At 50.7% G+C, this 19,160-nt stretch overlaps 1 protein-coding gene across 1 annotated transcript in view; it reads left to right on the top strand.

The window, feature by feature from the left end:
* The window catches only part of LOC116957889 (uncharacterized), a 52,936-nt gene extending 44,026 nt beyond the window's left edge, over positions 1-8,910 (top strand). Inside the window, exons 4-5 of the mRNA XM_076064711.1 lie at positions 6,907-6,995; positions 8,075-8,910. Of these exons, the coding sequence (XP_075920826.1) occupies positions 6,907-6,995; positions 8,075-8,623 (638 nt within the window). The 3' untranslated portion in view covers positions 8,624-8,910. The remainder of the gene's footprint in view (positions 1-6,906; positions 6,996-8,074) is intronic.
* Positions 8,911-19,160: the final 10,250 nt, after the last annotated feature.

The following is a 19,160-nucleotide window of genomic DNA, read 5'->3' as shown; positions in this document are numbered from 1 at the left end:
TCGTCACGTGATCACGGTGACGACACTCGTCACGTGTTCACAGTGACGACACTCGTCACGTGTTCACAGTGACGACGCTCGTCACGTGTTCACGATGACGACGCTCGTCACGTGTTCACAGTGACGACACTCATCACGTGATCACAGTGACGACACTCATCACGTGATCACAGTGACGACACTCATCACGTGTTCACAGTGACGACGCTCGTCACGTGTTCACAGTGACGACACTCATCACGTGTTCACGGTGACGACGCTCGTCACGTGTTCACGGTGACGACGCTCGTCACGTGTTCACGGTGACGACGCTCGTCACGTGCTCACGGTGACGACACTCGTCACGTGCTCACGGCGACGACGCTCGCCTCGTCCGGCCGCTGTCGGGTGGAGGAGCGTCTTGCGACACAACACGGCGATCGCGAAGCCATGGACGGACCCGTTGAGCTGTTTTTAGTTAATTACGTAAATGAAATAAGCAAATAAATGATCGCCGATTGTGATTCGCTGCTGCTGCTACTGCCAACGCAGCAGCAGATTCGCCGAAACAACTAGTCTCATTAACATACGGGGGACTCGTCGACTTACGAACCGAGTTACCTTCCAGAGTTCTGTGTTCCTCAGCCCGATCCGTTCCCAAGTCGCGAATTTGCTCCCGTCGACTCGAAACACGTTGTGCGGCACGTGCTCTAAACACGGGAGGGAGGGGGAGATGGCTTTAAAAGTTGTGCTGTGGATGTAGATGCCGCTGGTTCTTCACGTTCTGCAGGTGAAGCTCATGGCGGTAGCCCGGGGTCACGAATAAGCGGAAGTCAAAATCGCAATTAACTAATTTATATTCTTAGCTCTTTCGGTAAAGTCACGTTGAAGGGGATCAACAAAATAATAAAATATATTTGAAACAATAAAAATTCTCACGACGTTTCGACCATAACGCAAACACCTGATGACGACCGTTTGTGTTATGGGTCGAAACGTCGTGAGAATTTTTTAATTGTTTTATATGTATTTTATTATTTTATTGAATTTGATTGGTCCACACCCGAGACAGTGCATATTATTATCATCAGAGTTGTCTTTTTTGTTTGCATTTTGACTGCTTGTGTTGTGGTCATTGCAAACATGATGCCTTGAATAATGGTGTCAGTTTTTTGTGCCAGTTAAAAGGGTAAAAACCTATTCCTATATCTTGTTTCTGGCAAAGGAGGTCTCGTAATGTTAATGCTCATTTATGTTTGACGACCTCGTCCCACCGCGCACGTAAACGCAGCGACCCGCCCTGGCTTCGGATCGCTCCGGTGTCCCGCCGCGACCCAAGCGAGGACGAATGCGCACGCGAGCTGAGCAAGGGAGTGCGCTCCATGCTCGTGTATGGGCAGGATCATAACGAGCCTCATCCAAGCGCTGATCGAACTGCCTACACGACTCAAGTCCTTTATTTGTCAGAGCGGTTTACGTGATACAGCGAGACTGCTCTAACGTCTTCATTTATTGATTGTGAACTAGCGATGTCTGCAGCCAGGATCAATCGATGGCAATCCCATGACGTGTAGATGTTTAACGGATGAGATGCGTTGCAACGTTGATTCCTCCTGTTTGATAATGCTGTGCCGATAGGTTGTTTTTGCAGTTAAGCCGTAGTCCCCACTTACCGCTCGTATCAATGCGGATGAGAGGAGCGGCGACCCACTACTCTGTAGAGTAACAATGGTATAAACGCTTGTGACAATATGAACAGCGCAGTGAAAACGCGTACTATTTTATGCACTGCTTACAAAGTGCGTTCATGAATCCACACTGAGACTGAAGACGATTTGACGGAGGGGTGTACGTTATTTTTTTCGATAGTGCATTTACAGAGGTACTGCAGGTAAGTAGTTTTCAGTTTTAAAGGCATCGTTTAATAAAACCAACAATTGCCACCATCCTTAAAACCCATTGGTCAAGAAGAGCAACGTTTTGTTTACATTATAAAATAATGTTTACGCGAGAGCCAGATGCCACTGGTTCTTCATGTTCTGTAGATGTAGATGCGGCTGGTTCTTCATGTTTTGTAGATGTAGATGCCACTGGTTCTTCACGTCCTGTAGATGTAGATGCCACTGGTTCTTCACGTTCTGCAGATGTAGATGCCACTGGTCCTTCACGTTCTGCAGATGTAGATGCCACTGGTTCTTCACGTTCTGCAGATGTAGATGCCACTGGTTCTTCGCGTTCTGTAGATGTAGATGCCACTGGTTCTTCACGTTCTGTAGATGTAGATGCCACTGGTTCTTCATGTTCTGTAGATGTAGATGCCACTGTTTCTTCACGTTCTGCAGATGTAGATGCCACTGGTTCTTCACGTTCTGCAGATGCAGATGCCGCTGGTTCTTCATGTTTTGTAGATGTAAATGCCACTGGTTCTTCACGTTCTGTAGATGTAGATGCCACTGGTTCTTCACGTCCTGCAGATGTAGATGCCACTGGTTCTTCACGTCCTGTAGATGTAGATGCCACTGGTTCTTCACGTTTTGCAGATGTAGATGCCACTGGTTCTTCACGTTCTGCAGATGTAGATGCCACTGGTTCTTCACGTTCTGCAGATGTAGATGCCACTGGTTCTTCACGTTCTGCAGATGTAGATGCCGCTGGTTCTTCATGTTCTGTAGATGTAGATGCCATTGCTTCTTCATGTTCTGTAGATGTAGATGCCACTCGTTCTTCACGTTCTGCAGATGTAGATGCCACTGGTTCTTCATGTTCTGTAGATGCCACTGGTTCTTCATGTTCTGTAGATGTAGATGCCACTGGTTCTTCACGTTCTTCAGATGTAGATGCCGCTGGTTCTTCACGTTCTGCAGATGTAGATGCCGCTGGTTCTTCATGTTCTGTAGATGCCACTGGTTCTTCATGTTCTGTAGATGTAGATGCCACTGGTTCTTCATGTTCTGCAGATGTAGATGTCACTGGTTCTTCACGTTCTGTAGATGTAGATGCCACTGGTTCTTCACGTTCTGCAGATGTAGATGCCACTGGTTCTTCACGTTCTGCAGATGTAGATGCCACTTGTTCTTCATGTTCTGTATATGTAGATGTCACTGGTTCTTCACGTTCTGCAGATGCTGACGCCACTGGTTCTTCACGTTCTACAGATGTAGATGCCACTGGTTCTTCACGTTCTGCAGATGTAGATGCCACTGGTTCTTCACGTTCTGCAGATGTAGATGCCGCTGGTTCTTCATGTTCTGTAGATGTAGATGCCGCTGGTTCTTCACGTTCTGCAGATGTAGATGCCGCTGGTTCTTCATGTTCTGTAGATGCCACTGGTTCTTCATGTTCTGTAGATGTAGATGCCACTGGTTCTTCACGTTCTGCAGATGTAGATGCCACTGGTTCTTCACGTTCTGCAGATGTAGATGCCACTTGTTCTTCACGTTCTGCAGATGTAGATGCCACTGGTTCTTCACGTTCTGCAGATGTAGATGCCGCTGGTTCTTCATGTTCTGTAGATGTAGATCCCACTGGTTCTTCACGTTCTGTAGATGTAGATGCCACTGGTTCTTCACGTTCTGCAGATGTAGATGGCACTGGTTCTTCACGTTCTGCAGATGTAGATTCCGCTGGTTCTTCATGTTCTGCAGATGTAGATGCCACTGGTTCTTCACGTTCTGCACATGCAGATGCCGCTGGTTCTTCATGTTCTGTAGATGTAGATGCCACTAGTTCTTCACGTTCTGCAGATGTAGATGTCACTGGTTTTTCACTTTCTGCAGATGTAGATGCAACTGGTTCTTCACGTTCTGCAAATGTAGATGCCGCTGGTTCTTCATGTACTGCAGATGTAGATGCCACTGGTTCTTAATGTTCTGTAGATGTAGATGCCACTGGTTCTTCATGTTCTGCAGATGTAGATGCACTGGTTCTTCATGTTCTGTAGATGTAGATGCCACTGGTTCTTCGCGTTCTGCAGATGTAGATGCCACTGGTTCTTCACGTTCTGCAGATGAAGATGCCGCTGGTTCTTCACGTTATGTAGATGCTACTGTTTCTTCACGTTCTGCAGATGTAGATGCCGCTGGCTCTTCACGTTCTGTAGACGTAGATGCCATGGTTCTTCACGTTCTGCAGATGTAGATGCCACTGGTTCTTCATGTCCTGCAGATGTAGATGCCACTGATTCTTCATGTTCTGTAGATGTAGATGCCACTGGTTCTTCATGTTCTGCAGATGTTGATGCCACTGGTTCTTCATGTTCTATAGATGTAGATGCCACTGGTTCTTCATGTTCTGCAGATGTTGATGCCACTGGTTCTTCACGTTCTATAGATGTAGATGCCACTGGTTCCTCATATTCTGCAGATGTAGATGCCACTGGTTCTCACGTTCTGTAGACGTAGATGCCACTGGTTCTTCACGTTCTGCAGATGTAGATGCCACTGGTTCTTCATCTCCTGCAGATGTAGATGCCACTGGTTCTTCAAGTTATATAGATGTAGATGCCACCACCGCCATCTATTGCACAGTGGTTGAACTTACGACTCTCAGTCCGAACAGGCAACTGGACATACGGAGCAGGTTTGGTCGTATCTCTGAAATTCTGTAAGTTGAATGTAGTGGAGTCCCTGTATTAATAATAACATAATAATCAATGTATTGGTAATTTATTAACTATAATGAGTAATTATAATGTACAGTTGTAATGCGCGTGTCATGCGCGGGGCTCTATGGTAGCACCCCTTATATGCAAAGTGGAAAATCAACCAAACTAGCTGGGTCAATGGACAATTTGATCGCTAACTCACTCACCAACTTACTCACTCACCAATTCACCTTATCACCAACTCACCTATTCAATCACCAACTCACCTTCTCACCAATTCATCTACTCACTCATCAACTCACCTTATCACCAACTCACCTATTCACTCACCAACTCACCTCACCAATTCACCTACTCGCTCATCAACTCAACTGCTCACCAACTAACCAACTTGCTCACCAACTCACCTCACCAATTCACGTACTCACCAACTCGACTAATCACCAACTCAATAACTCCCTCAACTCACCTACTCACTCACCAACTCGCCTACTCACTAATTGACCTACTCACTCACTTACTCACCAATTCACCTACTCACTCACCAACTTAACTACTCTCCATCTCATCAACTCACCTACTCACTCACCAATTCGCCTAATCACCAATTCACCTACTCACTCACCAACTCGCCTACTCACTAATTGACCTACTCACTCACGTACTCACCATCTCACCAATTACCTACTCATTCACCAACTTAACTACTCACCAACTCATCAACTCACCTACTCACTCACCAATTCGCCTAATCACCAATTCACCTACTCACTCATCAACTCTTCTACTCACTCACCAACTTGCCTAATCACCAATTCACCTACTCACTCACCAACTCACCTACTCACTCATCAATTCGCCTAATCACCAATTCACCTACTCATCAACTCACCCACTCACTCATCAACTCTCCAAATCACAAACTCATCTGCTCACCCACTCAATCACCCCACTTACCAACTCACCTATTCACCTACTCACTCACTCATCCACTCACCCACTTGCTCAGAACCTGCAGGTTAGACGGGCAGAGCGAGGCCGGAGGGTGAATGGCAATTTTCTCACCAACTCACCTACTCACCCGCTCACTCACCAAATCACCGACTCACTCACCAGCTCACCTACTCACCAATTCATCAACTCACTCACCAACTCACCAATTCACCTACTCGCTCACCAACTCAACGATTCACCAACTCATGAACTCACCTACTCACTCAACAACTCGCCTAATCACCAACTCACCTACTTACTCACCAATTTACCTACTCACCAACTCATCAACTCACTCACCTACTCACAAACTCACGTACTCACGCGCCAGCTCACCTACTCACTCACTCACTCACCAACTTTCCAAATCAAAAACTCATCTGCTCACCCACTCAATCACCCCACTTACCAACTCACTTATTCACCTACTCACTCATTCATCCACTCACCCACTTGCTCAGAACCTGCAGGTTAGACGGGCAGAGCGAGGCCAGAGGGTGAATGGCAATTTTCTCACCAACTCACCTACTCGCCCACTGACTCACCAACTCACCAACTCACCAACTCACTCCAAATATACAGCAGCAGGCATCGTCGGGGTCGGGATCGAACCCACGACCACCTGCATACCACCAGGCGCAGTAGTCAACATCTCCTAGACGGCGCGGTCAGCGATTCGACCCGTCGACCAAAGCTCTGACCCATTGGCTCACCGCTAAGGCACTCACGTGCCGACTAATCGGTCCCGCTAATTGGCCGGCTCGCTAATTGGTCGGCTGGCTAATTGGTCGGTTCGCTAATTGGTCGGCTCGCTAATTGGTCAGCTCGCTAATTGGTCGGCTCGCTAATTGACCGGCTCGCTAATTGGCCGGCTCGTTAATTGGTCGGCTCGCTAATTGGTCGGCTCGCAAATTGGTCGGCTCGCTAATTGGTCGGATCGCTAATTGGCCGGCTCACTAATTGACCAGCTCGCTAATTGGTCGGCTCGCAAATTGGTCGGCTCGCTAATTGGTCGGATCGCTAGTTGGCCGGCTCACTAATTGACCAGCTCGCTAATTGGTCGGCTTGCTAATTGTTCCGCTCGCAAATTGGTCGGCTCGCTAATTGTCCGGCTCGCTGATTGGCCGGCTCGCTAATTGTCCGGCTCGCTGATTGGCCGGCTGGCTAATTGTCCGGCTGGCTAATTGTCCGGCTCGCTGATTGTCCGGCTCGCTAATTGGCCGGCTCGCTGATTGTCCGGCTCGCTAATTGTCCGGCTCGCTGATTGGCCGGCTCATTTGCGTCCCGGCTCACGAAGGCTGCCTCCTGATTGGCCGCGTGCCCTCCGCCAGGTGTGTTCTTCAGCGCGAGCTCTCACCTGGACGCCTGTCACGTGGCCCCCTACCTCAGCATCAACTCACTGCGCCTCCCCTTCCAGCAGGTGGGCACCCCCCCGCCTCCCTCCCCCCTTGATCCCTCCTGATCCCCCTAAAGTCCTGAACCCCCGATACCACTGCACCCCCCTCCCTCCCCCCTGATCCCCCCTTCCTCCCCCCTTGATCCCTCCTGATCCCCCTAAAGTCCTGAACCCCCGAATCCACTGAACCCCCTCCCCCCCTGATCCCCCTAAAGTCCTGAACCCCCCTCCCTGCCCCCCCCTGATCCCCCCTCCCTCCCCCCTTGATCCCTCCTAATCCACCTAAAGTTCTGAACCCCCCTCCCTGCCCCCTCCCTCCCCCCTTGATCCCTCCTAATCCCCCTAAAGTCCTGAACCCCCGATACCACTGAACCCCCTCCCTCCCTCCCTGATCCCCCTCCCTCCCCTCTTGATCCCTCCTGATCCCCCTAAAGTCCTGAACCCCCGAATCCACTGAACCCCCCTCCCTCCCCCCCCCTGATCCCCCCCTCCCTCCCCCCTCGATCCCTCCTGATCCCCCTAAAGTCCTGAACCCCCGAATCCTCTGAACCCCTGCTCCCCCGGAAGTGTCTGATCCCCACGATCACCCTGCTGTACCTGATCCCAACCCCCCCTTCACCACTGCCCCCCACCTCGACCCCTCATCTCTGATGCCCTAAATCCCTAAACCCCACAACAGATCATCATCATCATCATGAAGCTGATGATGATTTTTTTTTAAATGAGGATCTTGCATCAGCAGGTGGTGCTGCTGCTGCTGATGATGATTATTATTATGATTAAGCTGCTGCTGCTGCTGATGATTATATTTAACAAGGACGTTGCATTAGCAGTGATATTGGTGATGACTATCCTGCTGCTGATGCTGATTATTATTATGATGCTGCTTCTGCTGCTGATTTCCCTGCTACTGATGATGATGCTGCTGATGATGTTTATTGATGATATTTAATAAGGCTGTTCCAGCAGCAACTCCTGATGATGATATTGGTGATTATGATGAAGCTGCTGCTACTGCTGCTAATGTGACTGATGATGTTGCTGATGATGTTGCTGATGAGGTTGCTGATGCTGCTGATGCTGATGATGGTGTCATTTCGTAGGTCCAAATGGAAGGGATCTCCACGCATGCAACTCTGCAAGGCACTCATCCTCCATACGTGCTCTTCCCTCCACCTCCTCCACCTCCTCCACCACCTCCTCCTCCTCACTCCCATCCTCACCTCCATCACCACCACCACCCACACCACCACCAACACCACCACCACCACCAACAACACGAGCAGGAGAGCCAAACGCACCACACATCGCCACACCACCACCACCACACATCGCCACACCACCAGCACCACCACCAGCACCAGCACCACCCCCACGTGCACCTCCCGACTCTGCGAGCACCGGCGATTGATGAAGGGGATGCCACGTGCCCAGCGGGGATCGGGGGTCCTGCTGATCGGGGGCTCCTCCTGGAACCTCACCGCTCCCATCCCACCGCCTCGTCGTCCTCCACCGCCTCCTCCTCCTCCTCGTCCACCTCCTCGTCTGCCGCTGCCGCCGCTGCTGCCGCCGCTGCTGCGAAGACGAAGACATCAAGCATCGCAGACCTGCGGCTTAAGGCGAGGAGGCACGCGGCGGCCCTGGGGCTGTGACCCACAGTGGGGGAGGGGGTGGACGAGGTGGACGAGGTGGACGAGGTGGAGGCACGCGGGGGCCCTGGGGCTGTGACCCGCAGGGTGGACGAGGTGGACGAGGTGGACGAGGTGGAGGCACGCGGGGGCCCTGGGGCTGTGACCCGCAGGGTGGACGAGGTGGACGAGGTGGACGAGGTGGAGGCACGCGGCGGCCCTGGGGCTGTAACCCGCAGGGTGGGGGAGGTGGACGAGGTGGACGAGGTGGACGAGGTGGAGGCACGCGGCGGCCCTGGGGCTGTGACCCACAGTGGGGGAGGGGGTGGACGAGGTGGACGAGGTGGACGAGGTGGAGGCACGCGGCGGCCCTGGGGCTGTGACCCACAGTGGGGGAGGGGGTGGACGAGGTGGACGAGGTGGACGAGGTGGAGGCACGCGGGGGCCCTGGGGCTGTGACCTGCAGGGTGGACGAGGCGGACGAGGTGGACGAGGTGGAGGCACGCGGGGGCCCTAGGGCTGTGACCCGCAGGGTGGACGAGGTGGACGAGGCGGACGAGGCGGAGGCACGCGGGGGCCCTAGGGCTGTAACCTGCAGGGTGGGGGAGGTGGACGAGGTGGACGAGGTGGACGAGGTGGAGGCACGCGGGGGCCCTAGGGCTGTAACCTGCAGGGTGGGGGAGGTGGACGAGGTGGACGAGGTGGACCAGGTGGAGGCACGCGGGGGCCCTGGGGCTGTGACCTGCAGTGGGGGAGGGGGTGGACGAGGTGGACGAGGTGGACGAGGTGGAGGCACGCGGGGGCCCTGGGGCTGTGACCCGCAGTGGGGGCGGGGGGCCCCGGTCATAGGAACGGCGACGACGCGTGGAGAGGTTCGAGATGGAAGCAAATTTGGTGGGGGGGGTGAGAGGGAGGTTTGTGGGGGGGGGGTGAGAGGGAGGTTTGTGGGGGGGGGGCGAGGGGGAGGTTTGTGGGGGGGGGCGTTTGTGGGGGGGGGGAAGTTTGTGGGGGGGGAAGTTTGTGGGGGGGGCGAGGGGGAGGTTTGTGGGGGGGGGGGCGAGGGGTAGATTTGTGGGGGGCTAGGGGGAGGTTTGTGGAGGGGGAGGGGGGCAGACGTGTGCCACGTGGCGAGGGGAGGTTAACAAAGGGGCTCGGGGGGGGGGAGGGGCGGGGTGGGTGAAATCGATTGCTGCCTGCTCAACTAATCGATTATCGATTATTCACGCGGGACCTTCGATTATTCCGTGCGGCTGTTTAGAAACTGCGCTGAGTGTCATGGTCCACGTGGTGGCCTCGTATGGTGAACAGCGGGGGGTGTGGGGGTTGTTGTGTTGGGGTGTTGTGTTGTTGTGTTGTTGTGTTGTTGTGTTGTGTTGTTGTGTTGTTGTGTTGTGTTGGGTTGTTGTTGTGTTGGGGTGTTGTTGTGTTGGGGTGTTGTGTTGGGTTGTTGTGTTGTTGTGTTGTGTTGTTGTGGTGGTGTTGTGTTGTGTTGTTGTGTTGTTGTGTTGTTGGGTTGTTGTGTTGTGTTGTTGTGTTGGGTTGTTGTGTTGTTGTGTTGTGTTGTTGTGTTGTTGTGTTGTGTTGTTGTGTTGTTGTGTTGGGTTGTTGTGTTGTTGTGTTGGGTTGTTGTGTTGTTGTGTTGTTGTGTTGTGTTGTTGGGTTGGGTTGTGTTGTTGTGTTGTTGTGTTGGGTTGTTGTGTTGGGGTGTTGTTGTGTTGTTGTGTTGTTGTGTTGTTGTGTTGTGTCGTTGTGTTGTGTTGTTGTTGTGTTGTTGTGTTGTTGTGTTGTGTTGTTGTTGTGTTGTTGTGTTGCTGTGGTGTTGTGTTGTTGTGTTGTGTTTGTTGTTGTGCGTGTTGTGTTGTTGTGTTGTGTTGTTGTGTTGTTGTGTTGTTGTGTTGTGTTGTTGTGTTGTTGTGTTGTGTTGTTGGGTTGTGTTGTTTTGTGTTGTGTTGTTGTGTTGTTGTGTTGTGTTGTTGTGTTGTTGTGTTGTGTTGTTGTGTTGGGTTGTGTTGTTGTGTTGTGTTATTGTGTTGGGTTGTGTTGTTGTGTTGTGTTGGGTTGTGTTGTTGTGTTGTGTTGTTGTGTTGTGTTTGTTGCTGTGGTGTTGTGTTGTGGTGTTGTGTTGTTGTGTTGTGTTATTGTGTTGTTGTGTTGTTGTTGTGTGGTGTTGTTGTATTGTGTTGTTGTGTTGGGTTGTGTTGTGTTGTTGTGTTGTGTTGGGTTGTTGTGTTGTGTTGTGTTTTTGTGTTGGGTTGTTGTGTTGGGTTCTTGTGTTGTTGTGTTGGGTTGTTGTGTTGTTGTGTTGGGTTGTGTTGTGTTGTTGTGTTGTGTTGTTGTGTTGTGTTGTTGGGTTGTGCCGCACCGCTGTTCGAGACGACTACTCGAGAGCCAAACAGCCGCACGGTGACATGGAACGACGTCGCTTACGAAACAGCTACAGCAACAACCACGTGGTAACAATTATAATAACTGTTAGTATGTTGTTATTATAATAACTATTATATTGTTATTATAATAACTGTTATCATATTGTTGTTATAATAACTGTTATGATATCGTTATTATAATAACTGTTATTATGTTGTTATTATAATAACTGTCATATTGTTATTATAATAACTATTATTATATTGTTATTATAATCACTGTTGTTATATTGTTATTATAATAACTGTTATTATATTGTTATTATAATAACTGTCATCATATTGTTATAATAACTATTCTTATATTGTTGTTATAGTATTTGTTATTATGTTGTTATTATAATAACTATTCTTATATTGTTATTATAATAATTGTTATTATGTTGTTATTATAATAACTGTTATTATGTTATTATAATAACTAGAATTATATTGTTTGGGTCTTTCCGCTTCGATCGCGACACAAGCAATCGTCTTCAGGTGAAAAAGAGGGGAAATCTGCTGAGGCAGGCTGTTTATTAAGGTTTAGAGATGGGCGGGGCAGACAATGTTAATGTGGGAGTGAGCGGGAGACAGAGAGCGGGAGAGAGCGAGCGGGAGGGAGCGAGCGGGAGGGAGCGAGCGGGAGAGAGCGGGATGGAGCGAGCGGGAGGGAGCGAGCGGGAGGGAGCGAGCGGGAGACAGAGAGCGGGATGGAGCGAGCGGGAGGGAGCGAGCAGGAGGGAGCGAGCGGGAGGGAGCGAGCGGGAGACAGAGAGCGGGATGGAGCGAGCGGGAGGGAGCGAGCAGGAGGGAGCGAGCGGGAGGGAGCGGGATGGAGCGAGCGGGAGAGAGAGCGGAAGGGAGAGAGCGGGAGGGAGCGAACGGAAGGGAGCGAGCAAGAGAGAGCGAGCGGGAGGGAGCGAGTGGGAGCGAGCGGGAGGGAGAGAGCGGGAGAGAGCGAGCAGGAGAGAGCGAGCGGGAGGTAGCGAGTGGGAGGGAGCGAGCAGGAGGGAGCGAGCAAGAGGGAGAGAGCGAGCGAGAGGGAGAGAGCGAGAGGGAGAGAGCGAGCGGGAGGGAGCGAGTGGGAGAGAGAGATGTGCTTGTAAATGTAAATGTGAGCACGGCGAGGGCCAAGCTCGGCTACGACGCAGTGGCAAGCCGCCATTTACAAACACACCTAAAGGTTGGCTGTGTTAGTGAATGTGTCGTGAGTCTTGGGAGTAACACTATTTGTTTCACCAACTCAACATAACATAACACAACCTACACGTTGGTGTTGAATGCCAATCTCGCCACGCTACGGGAGCACTAGACACGGTTCGCTATCCCGGCCCGGACCACAAGCTGGGTCCCGGACCACGTGGCTAGAGGCTTCTTTTACCCGGCGTGGATCTTCATCACCAGCAACACGAAGAACCCCGAGCCCCTCACGGGGGGGGGACCCCGTTATGTCCCCCCTGGGCTGGGGCCGGCTCCGCCCCTCGCCCCGCCCACCTTCTAGATCTCTCCGGCTCTTTCCCGAAGGCTCCCCGAGAGCTCTTCTATACCACGTGACCGCCCAGCGGCCCCCGTCCACCGGTGGCCCCCCTCAAATATCACCCGGTCACGTGTCGGCCGGTCAACCGGCGTATCGTGCCCCAACGTAACCCTGTGCTGGCTGACGCCCCCTCTCGCTCCCTCACCGGGAGCCCGCACCGCACACCGCACCGCGGTGCCTCCGCCCTGACCAGCACTCCCTCAAGCCCCGCTAGGGCCGGTGGTACTACGCAGGAAAGCGGGCTACACGTAATGCCAGCACATGATCAGCCGTGACTTTGTAAGCGCGGCACCACACAGTGACATTCACGGTCACTTCAAGTGTGACTCGGAGAGTCCAAAACAACTGCTGACATAGGTAGGTAGGATAGGAACATCACAGCCAGTTATGACCTAAACTGGTTAATAACGTCCTTCCAATGATTGCTCAGTTTTGTACCCATCTTCTCGGTTGAAATTGTGTCTGTGTTTATATATCTGGATGGCTTCATGAACGAATCTTTGTCGATAGCCAGTGGGCTTGCAGAGTACCTTCGTCTTGGCAAAATCTATTTCACGTGTGCCCACCGCATTAAAATAATGATCAGCCGCGGCTGAGGTATTGGTCCTACCGTGTTTCAGATCTGCCTTATGTTCACGAACACGGTCCGAGACATGTCGCTTAGTTTCCCCAATGTAACTACTGCCGCAGACACAACTTAGTTTGTAGACACCGGGGTATTGCATGTCAGGGATCACATCCTTTACAGATGGGATAAAATCACTAATTTTACGTACTGTGTTGAACGTACCTGGATCTTGTGTTTGTCCTGATTTTGGAAATCTTTTTGGTGACCCCCGCTATGTATGGCAAGGTGATGGTTTTAATTGGGTCCTCAGATGGTTCTTTCCCAACGGTTGGGGTGACACAGTGAGGGAAAAAAGTATTTGATCCCCTGCTGATTTTGTACGTTTGCCCACTGACGAACAAATGATCAGTCTATAATTTTAATGATAGGTTTAGTTGAACAGTGAGAGACAGAATAACAACAACAAAATCCAGAAAAACGCATGTCAAAAATGTTATAAGTTGATTGGCATTTCAGTAAGGGAAATATGTATTTGACCCCTCTGCAAAACATGACTTAGTACTTGGTGGAAAAACCCTTGTTGGCAATCACAGAGGTCAGACGTTTCTTGTAGTTGGCCACCAGGTTTGCACACATCTCAGGAGGGATTTTGTCCCACTCCTCTTTGCAGATCTTCTCCAAGTCATTAAGGTTTCGAGGCTGCCGTTTGGCAACTCGAACCTTCAGCTCCCTCCACAGATTTTCTATGGGATTAAGGTCTGGAGACTGGCTAGGCCACTCCAGGACCTTAATGTGCTTCTTCTTGAGCCACTCCTTTGTTGCCTTGGCCGTGTGATTTGGGTCATTGTCATGCTGGAATACCCATCCACGACCCATTTTCAATGCCGTGGCTGAGAGAAGGAGGTTCTCACCCACGATTTGACGGTACATGGCCCCGTCCATCGTCCCTTTGATGCGGTGAAGTTGTCCTGTCCCCTTAGCAGAAAAACACCCCCAAAGCATAATGTTTCCACCTCCATGTTTGACGGTGGGGATGGTGTTCTTGGGGTCATAGGCAGCATTCATCCTCCTCCAAACACGGCGAGTTGAGTTGATGCCAAAGAGCTCCATTTTGGTCTCATCTGACCACGACACTTTCACCCAGTTGTCCTCTGAATCATTCAGATGTTCATTGGCAAACTTCAGACGGGCATGTATATGTGCTTTCTTGAGCAGGGCGTAGTGTGTTACCAATTGTTTTCTTGGTGACTATGGTCCCAGCTGCCTTGAAATCATTGAAAAGATCCTCCCGTGTAGTTCTGGCCTGTTCCTCACCGTTCTCATGATCATTGCAACTCCACGAGGTGAGATTTTGCATGGAGCCCCAGGCTGAGGGAGATTGACAGTTCTTTTGTGTTTCTTCCATTTGCGAATAATCGCACCAACTGTTGTCACCTTCTCACCAAGCTGCTTGGCAATGGTCTTGTAGCCCATTCCAGCCTTGTGTCGGTCTACAATCTTGTCCCTGACATCCTTGGAGAGCTCTTTGGTCTTGGCCATGGTGGAGAGTTTGGAATCTGATTGATTGATTGCTTCTGTGGACAGGTGTCTTTTATACAGGTAACAAGCTGAGATTAGGAGCACTCCCTTTAAGAGTGTGCGCCTAATCTCAGCTCGTTACCTGTATAAAAGACAGCTGGGAGCCAGAAATCTTTCTGATTGAGAGGGGGTCAAATACTTATTTCCCTCATTAAAATGCAAATCAATTTATAACATTTTTGACATGCATTTTTCTGGATTTTGTTGTTGTTATTCTGTCTCTGACTGTTCAAATAAACCTACCATTAAAATGATAGACTGATCATTTCTTTGTCAGTGGGCAAACGTACAAAATCAACACGGGATCAAATACTTTTATCCCTCACTGTATGATGGTGGTGATGGGGATGGTGACGTGTGGTCATAGGCCATGTGATGGTGGTGGTGGTGATGGTGGTGGTGGTGGTGATGATGGGGATGATCGTGGTGATGATGATGGGGATGGTGGTGGTTATGATGATGGTGATGATGATGGGGATGGTGGTGGTGGTGATGATGGTGGTGGTGATGATAGGTTTGGTGGTGTTGCTCGCTAACAGCACTTGCCCCAACAGTCTGTTAAAGCTACCCGGGCGATCTTCGTCTTCAGCGATGCTGATGGGATGAACTGATGCGGGGAGCGGTGGCGCACCGGTTAGCGCTACGCTGCGCTACGAACTCCCGGCGACCCGAGTTCGATTCCCGCTCACGACCAACACCGCCAAGTGACGATTATCTGAAGCGGCTTTTGGGGCCTCCCCCTAGGTCGACACAACCTCAAATGAGAATTTAGTGGCGATGTGCAGTATACATCGCCACTGGGGGAGACAAAGGCGGCCGGGCGTGGTGCTGGTAGCCACCCACCCCCTCGTGCGCCACAGTGCCGGTAGCCTTCATAGCTGCCGCCACTCGCCAACAGCACTTGCCCCTGCAGTCCGTTGCAGGCTATACAGGGGATCTTTGTCTTTGGGGGTGAGTGATGCCCACTGTTGCTGATGATGATGATGGATTCAAAGATGCCCCCCTCCACCCCACACCCCCACCCCTCCCCCCCACACTCCCCACCCTTCCCCCCCACACTCCCCACCCTTCCCCCCACACTCCCCACCCTTCCCCCCACCCCTCCCCCCCACCTCCCCCACCCCTCACCCCCCCACCCCTCCCCCCCCCGCCTGCCCGCGCAGCCGTCCCAAGTCGATCTGCGCCCAACGGGCGGCGGACGCGTCGAAGGCTTGTCGCCTGAAACGTCGGGCCGTTGCTGCTGTCGTTGTGAACGCCCCAATAAAGGCGTCCGATGCCGAGTTTCTCCGCTCGTTCTTTCAGGCCGAGTACACCTAGGGGGTGGCCCGGCATCTTTAACGTCGGTCAATCAACGGGCCAACACGCACGCACGCCGTACACCGTACACTACATGTTCAACAACAATATCCATATATATTAAAGGCAAAGTTGTGATTGCGTGTGTCTGTTCAAAATGTTTAGCGTACTTCCCGGCATGCAACAAACCTGAAATTTGCCGTGTGGGTACTTTCCAGACCGTACACCATGCAACAATTATAAAAAATACACTTTTGTTTTTGGGGGAGGGGGGGGGGGGAGCTCGATAATGCCATTTATTTTTTTGCACGGCAAGTGAGCTGTGACGTCACATCTGTCACGTGACCCCGCGCACGTGGAAGCGTAACGCATTGTAGTGTAGTGGTTAGTGTGCTGTGTGTGTCTGTGTGTGTGTGTGGAAGTGTAACGCATTGTAGTGTAGTGGTTAGCGTACTGTGTGTGTGTGTGTAATCTGTGTGTGTGTGTGTAATCTGTGTGTGTGTGTAATCTGTGTGTGTGTGTGGAAGCGTAACGCATTGTAGTGTAGTGGTTAGCGTGCTGTGTGTGTGTAATCTGTGTGTGTGCGTAATCTGTCTGTGTGTGTGTGTGTGTAATCTGTGTGTGTGTAATCTGTGTGTGTGTGTGTAATCTGTGTGTGTGTGTAATCTGTGTCTGTGTGGAAGCGTAACGCATTGTAGTGTAGTGGTTAGCGTGCTGTGTGTGTGTATGTATGTGTGTGTATGTGTGTGTGTAATCTGTGTGTATGTGTCTGTGTGTGTGTGTAATCTGTGTGTGTGTGGAAGCGTAACGCATTGTGGTGTAGCGGTTAGCGTGCTGTATGTGTGTGTAATGTGTGTGTGTATGTGTCTGTGTGTGTAATCTGTGTGTGTGTAATCTGTGTGTGTGTAATCTGTGTGTGTGTGTGGAAGCGTAACGCATTGTAGTGTAGCGGTTAGCGCTACGCCGCGCTACGAACCCGGCGACCCGAGATTCGATTCCCGTTCACGGCCACCACCACCGGTGACGATTATTTCAACCGCTCCTGGGCCTCTCCTAGGTCGACTCAGCATCAAACGCGTAACTGCTGTGCTGTGTGAACATCGCCACTGGGGGAGACAAAGGCGACCGGGCGTGGTGAATCCAAGTCCCGGGCGAAGCCGGGTAGTCCAGCTAGTAACACACATATATATAAAACAATAAGTGCTTTACCCCTTTGTGGCAATAACACAACAGCGGCTTAAGTTTTCGTGGTTGCAGGATTCCATAACTCTTTGGTTAAATTTTGATTCGAAGCTTTCGTGACTGCGGTAATTCACATCCTTAGCTCTTTCGGTAAAGTCACGTTTGAAAGGGAAACAATAAAATAAAAAATAAAAAATATATATATAGAACAATAAAGAGCTAAGGATATAACTCTTTGGTTCTTTCGGCAAAGGCACCACGTGGTGTGTATGAAATGAAATCATAGGCCACGACGATCACGGCCGTGACGACGGTCGCTGGCGTAGCGCCCGAAACGTCGTGACCTATTGCTGTCATTTGTTCCGACCTACGTCGCTTTACGGAAAGAACCAGAGGATGGATATGACGTCATTTTTGTCGATTTTTTTACTCCACCCCCTCCTCTCGTCACACATCGTCACAAATGTCTGACCCCCCCCCCCCTCCACCTCCACCACCTCCTCGCGCCCCCCCTAGGTACGTGACGTCATTTATGTCCGCCCCCCCCCAAATAGATACGTCTTATTTCGATTTGAAGCTTTTGTGACTGCAAGGATTCATCTTCTTTGGTTCTTTCGGTAAAGTCACCACGTAGAATGAGAATACAATAATACATTTATAAAATAACACAATAGTATTCTCGCGACGTTTCGGCCGCAGCACAAGCGGCCTTCATCAGGTGAAGGGGACGAGACTGTCCTGGAGGACAGCGCTGGCTTTTTTTCACTCCAGCGCTGTCCTCCAGACAGTCTCGTCCCCTTCACCTGATGAAGGCCGCTTGCGCCGCGGCCGAAACGTCGCGAGAATTTCTATTGCGTTATTTGATCGATCTTATTATCTCGTTCTCATTGTACGCGGCGGCGGGGGTGACTTCACCGAAAGAGCCGAGGAAGACGGACACGTCTCGTAGGCAATCACGCGTCTGCATGAACCCACACACGGTTGCTTGTGACAGCGTGCAAACAAAACGTGATCCGATCGCGCCCATGGCTTCGTGCAGACGCAGCAGCAGCAGCAGCAGCCTCCTCCTCCATTGGCCGGGTGTCACAGCAGAGAACGCCAACACTACGCACCCGGTTTAACACGTAGCAGGCTTTCGCGACCAATATTATTCATAATAAAGGTTTTTGTGGGTTAGATCGCGTTTATTTATAAATTTTGTCGTAACCCTCCACCACCCGACACGGCCAATCAGCAAAAAACCAGACAGTCTCGCTCCCTTCACCTGATGAAGGCCGCTTGTGTTGTGGCCGAAACGTCGTGAGAATATTATTGTGTTATTTTATTTTATCAATTTATTATTTTATTCTCATTCTACGTGACTTTACCGAAAGAACCAAAGAAGAAAAGACAAATAATTCACTACTTTAGCCCACCGGTGTGTTGAAGAGTGAATCCACATTTACAGTTTGAGTACGACGTTTCGCTGGTAAATACATCCAGCATCATCGGGCAATTCGCCAGCGAAACGTCGTACTCAAACTATAAATGTGGATTAACTCTTCAACACACCGGTGGGCTAAAGTAGTGAACTATTTTGTCTTTTGTCAACGTGACACTTTTTTTGCTGATTGGCCGTGTCGGGTGGTGGAGGGTTACGACACATTTATAAATAAACGCGATCTAACCCAAAAACCTTTATTATGAACTACGCACCCGGGTACAACGGCAATGCGCGTGCCGGAGCACTTAGCGCGTTCTGGGGTGACCGGCTACACCATGGGACGTGTCTGCCAGAGGCGCTTTGTCCATTGAAAGCTTTCGTGACTGCTGGGATTCGTCTCTTCTTGGCCCTTCCGGTAAAGTCGCCGCGTAGAATGGAAATGAAATAATAATAATTTTTTTTAAAAAAAAATAACGTTTTTTTTTTACGTTTTCATTACGTTTCATTTTTATTATTTCATTTCCATTCCACGTGGTGACTCTACCGAAAGGACCAAGAAGATTACGCAG

Source organism: Petromyzon marinus, unplaced genomic scaffold, assembly GCF_048934315.1.
Source record: "Petromyzon marinus isolate PM22_M1 ecotype Great Lakes invasive population unplaced genomic scaffold, UKy_Petmar_22M1.pri1.0 PM_Scaffold_62, whole genome shotgun sequence".
Taxonomy (NCBI): domain Eukaryota; kingdom Metazoa; phylum Chordata; class Hyperoartia; order Petromyzontiformes; family Petromyzontidae; genus Petromyzon; species Petromyzon marinus.
This window is presented reverse-complemented; position numbering and strand designations above follow the sequence as displayed.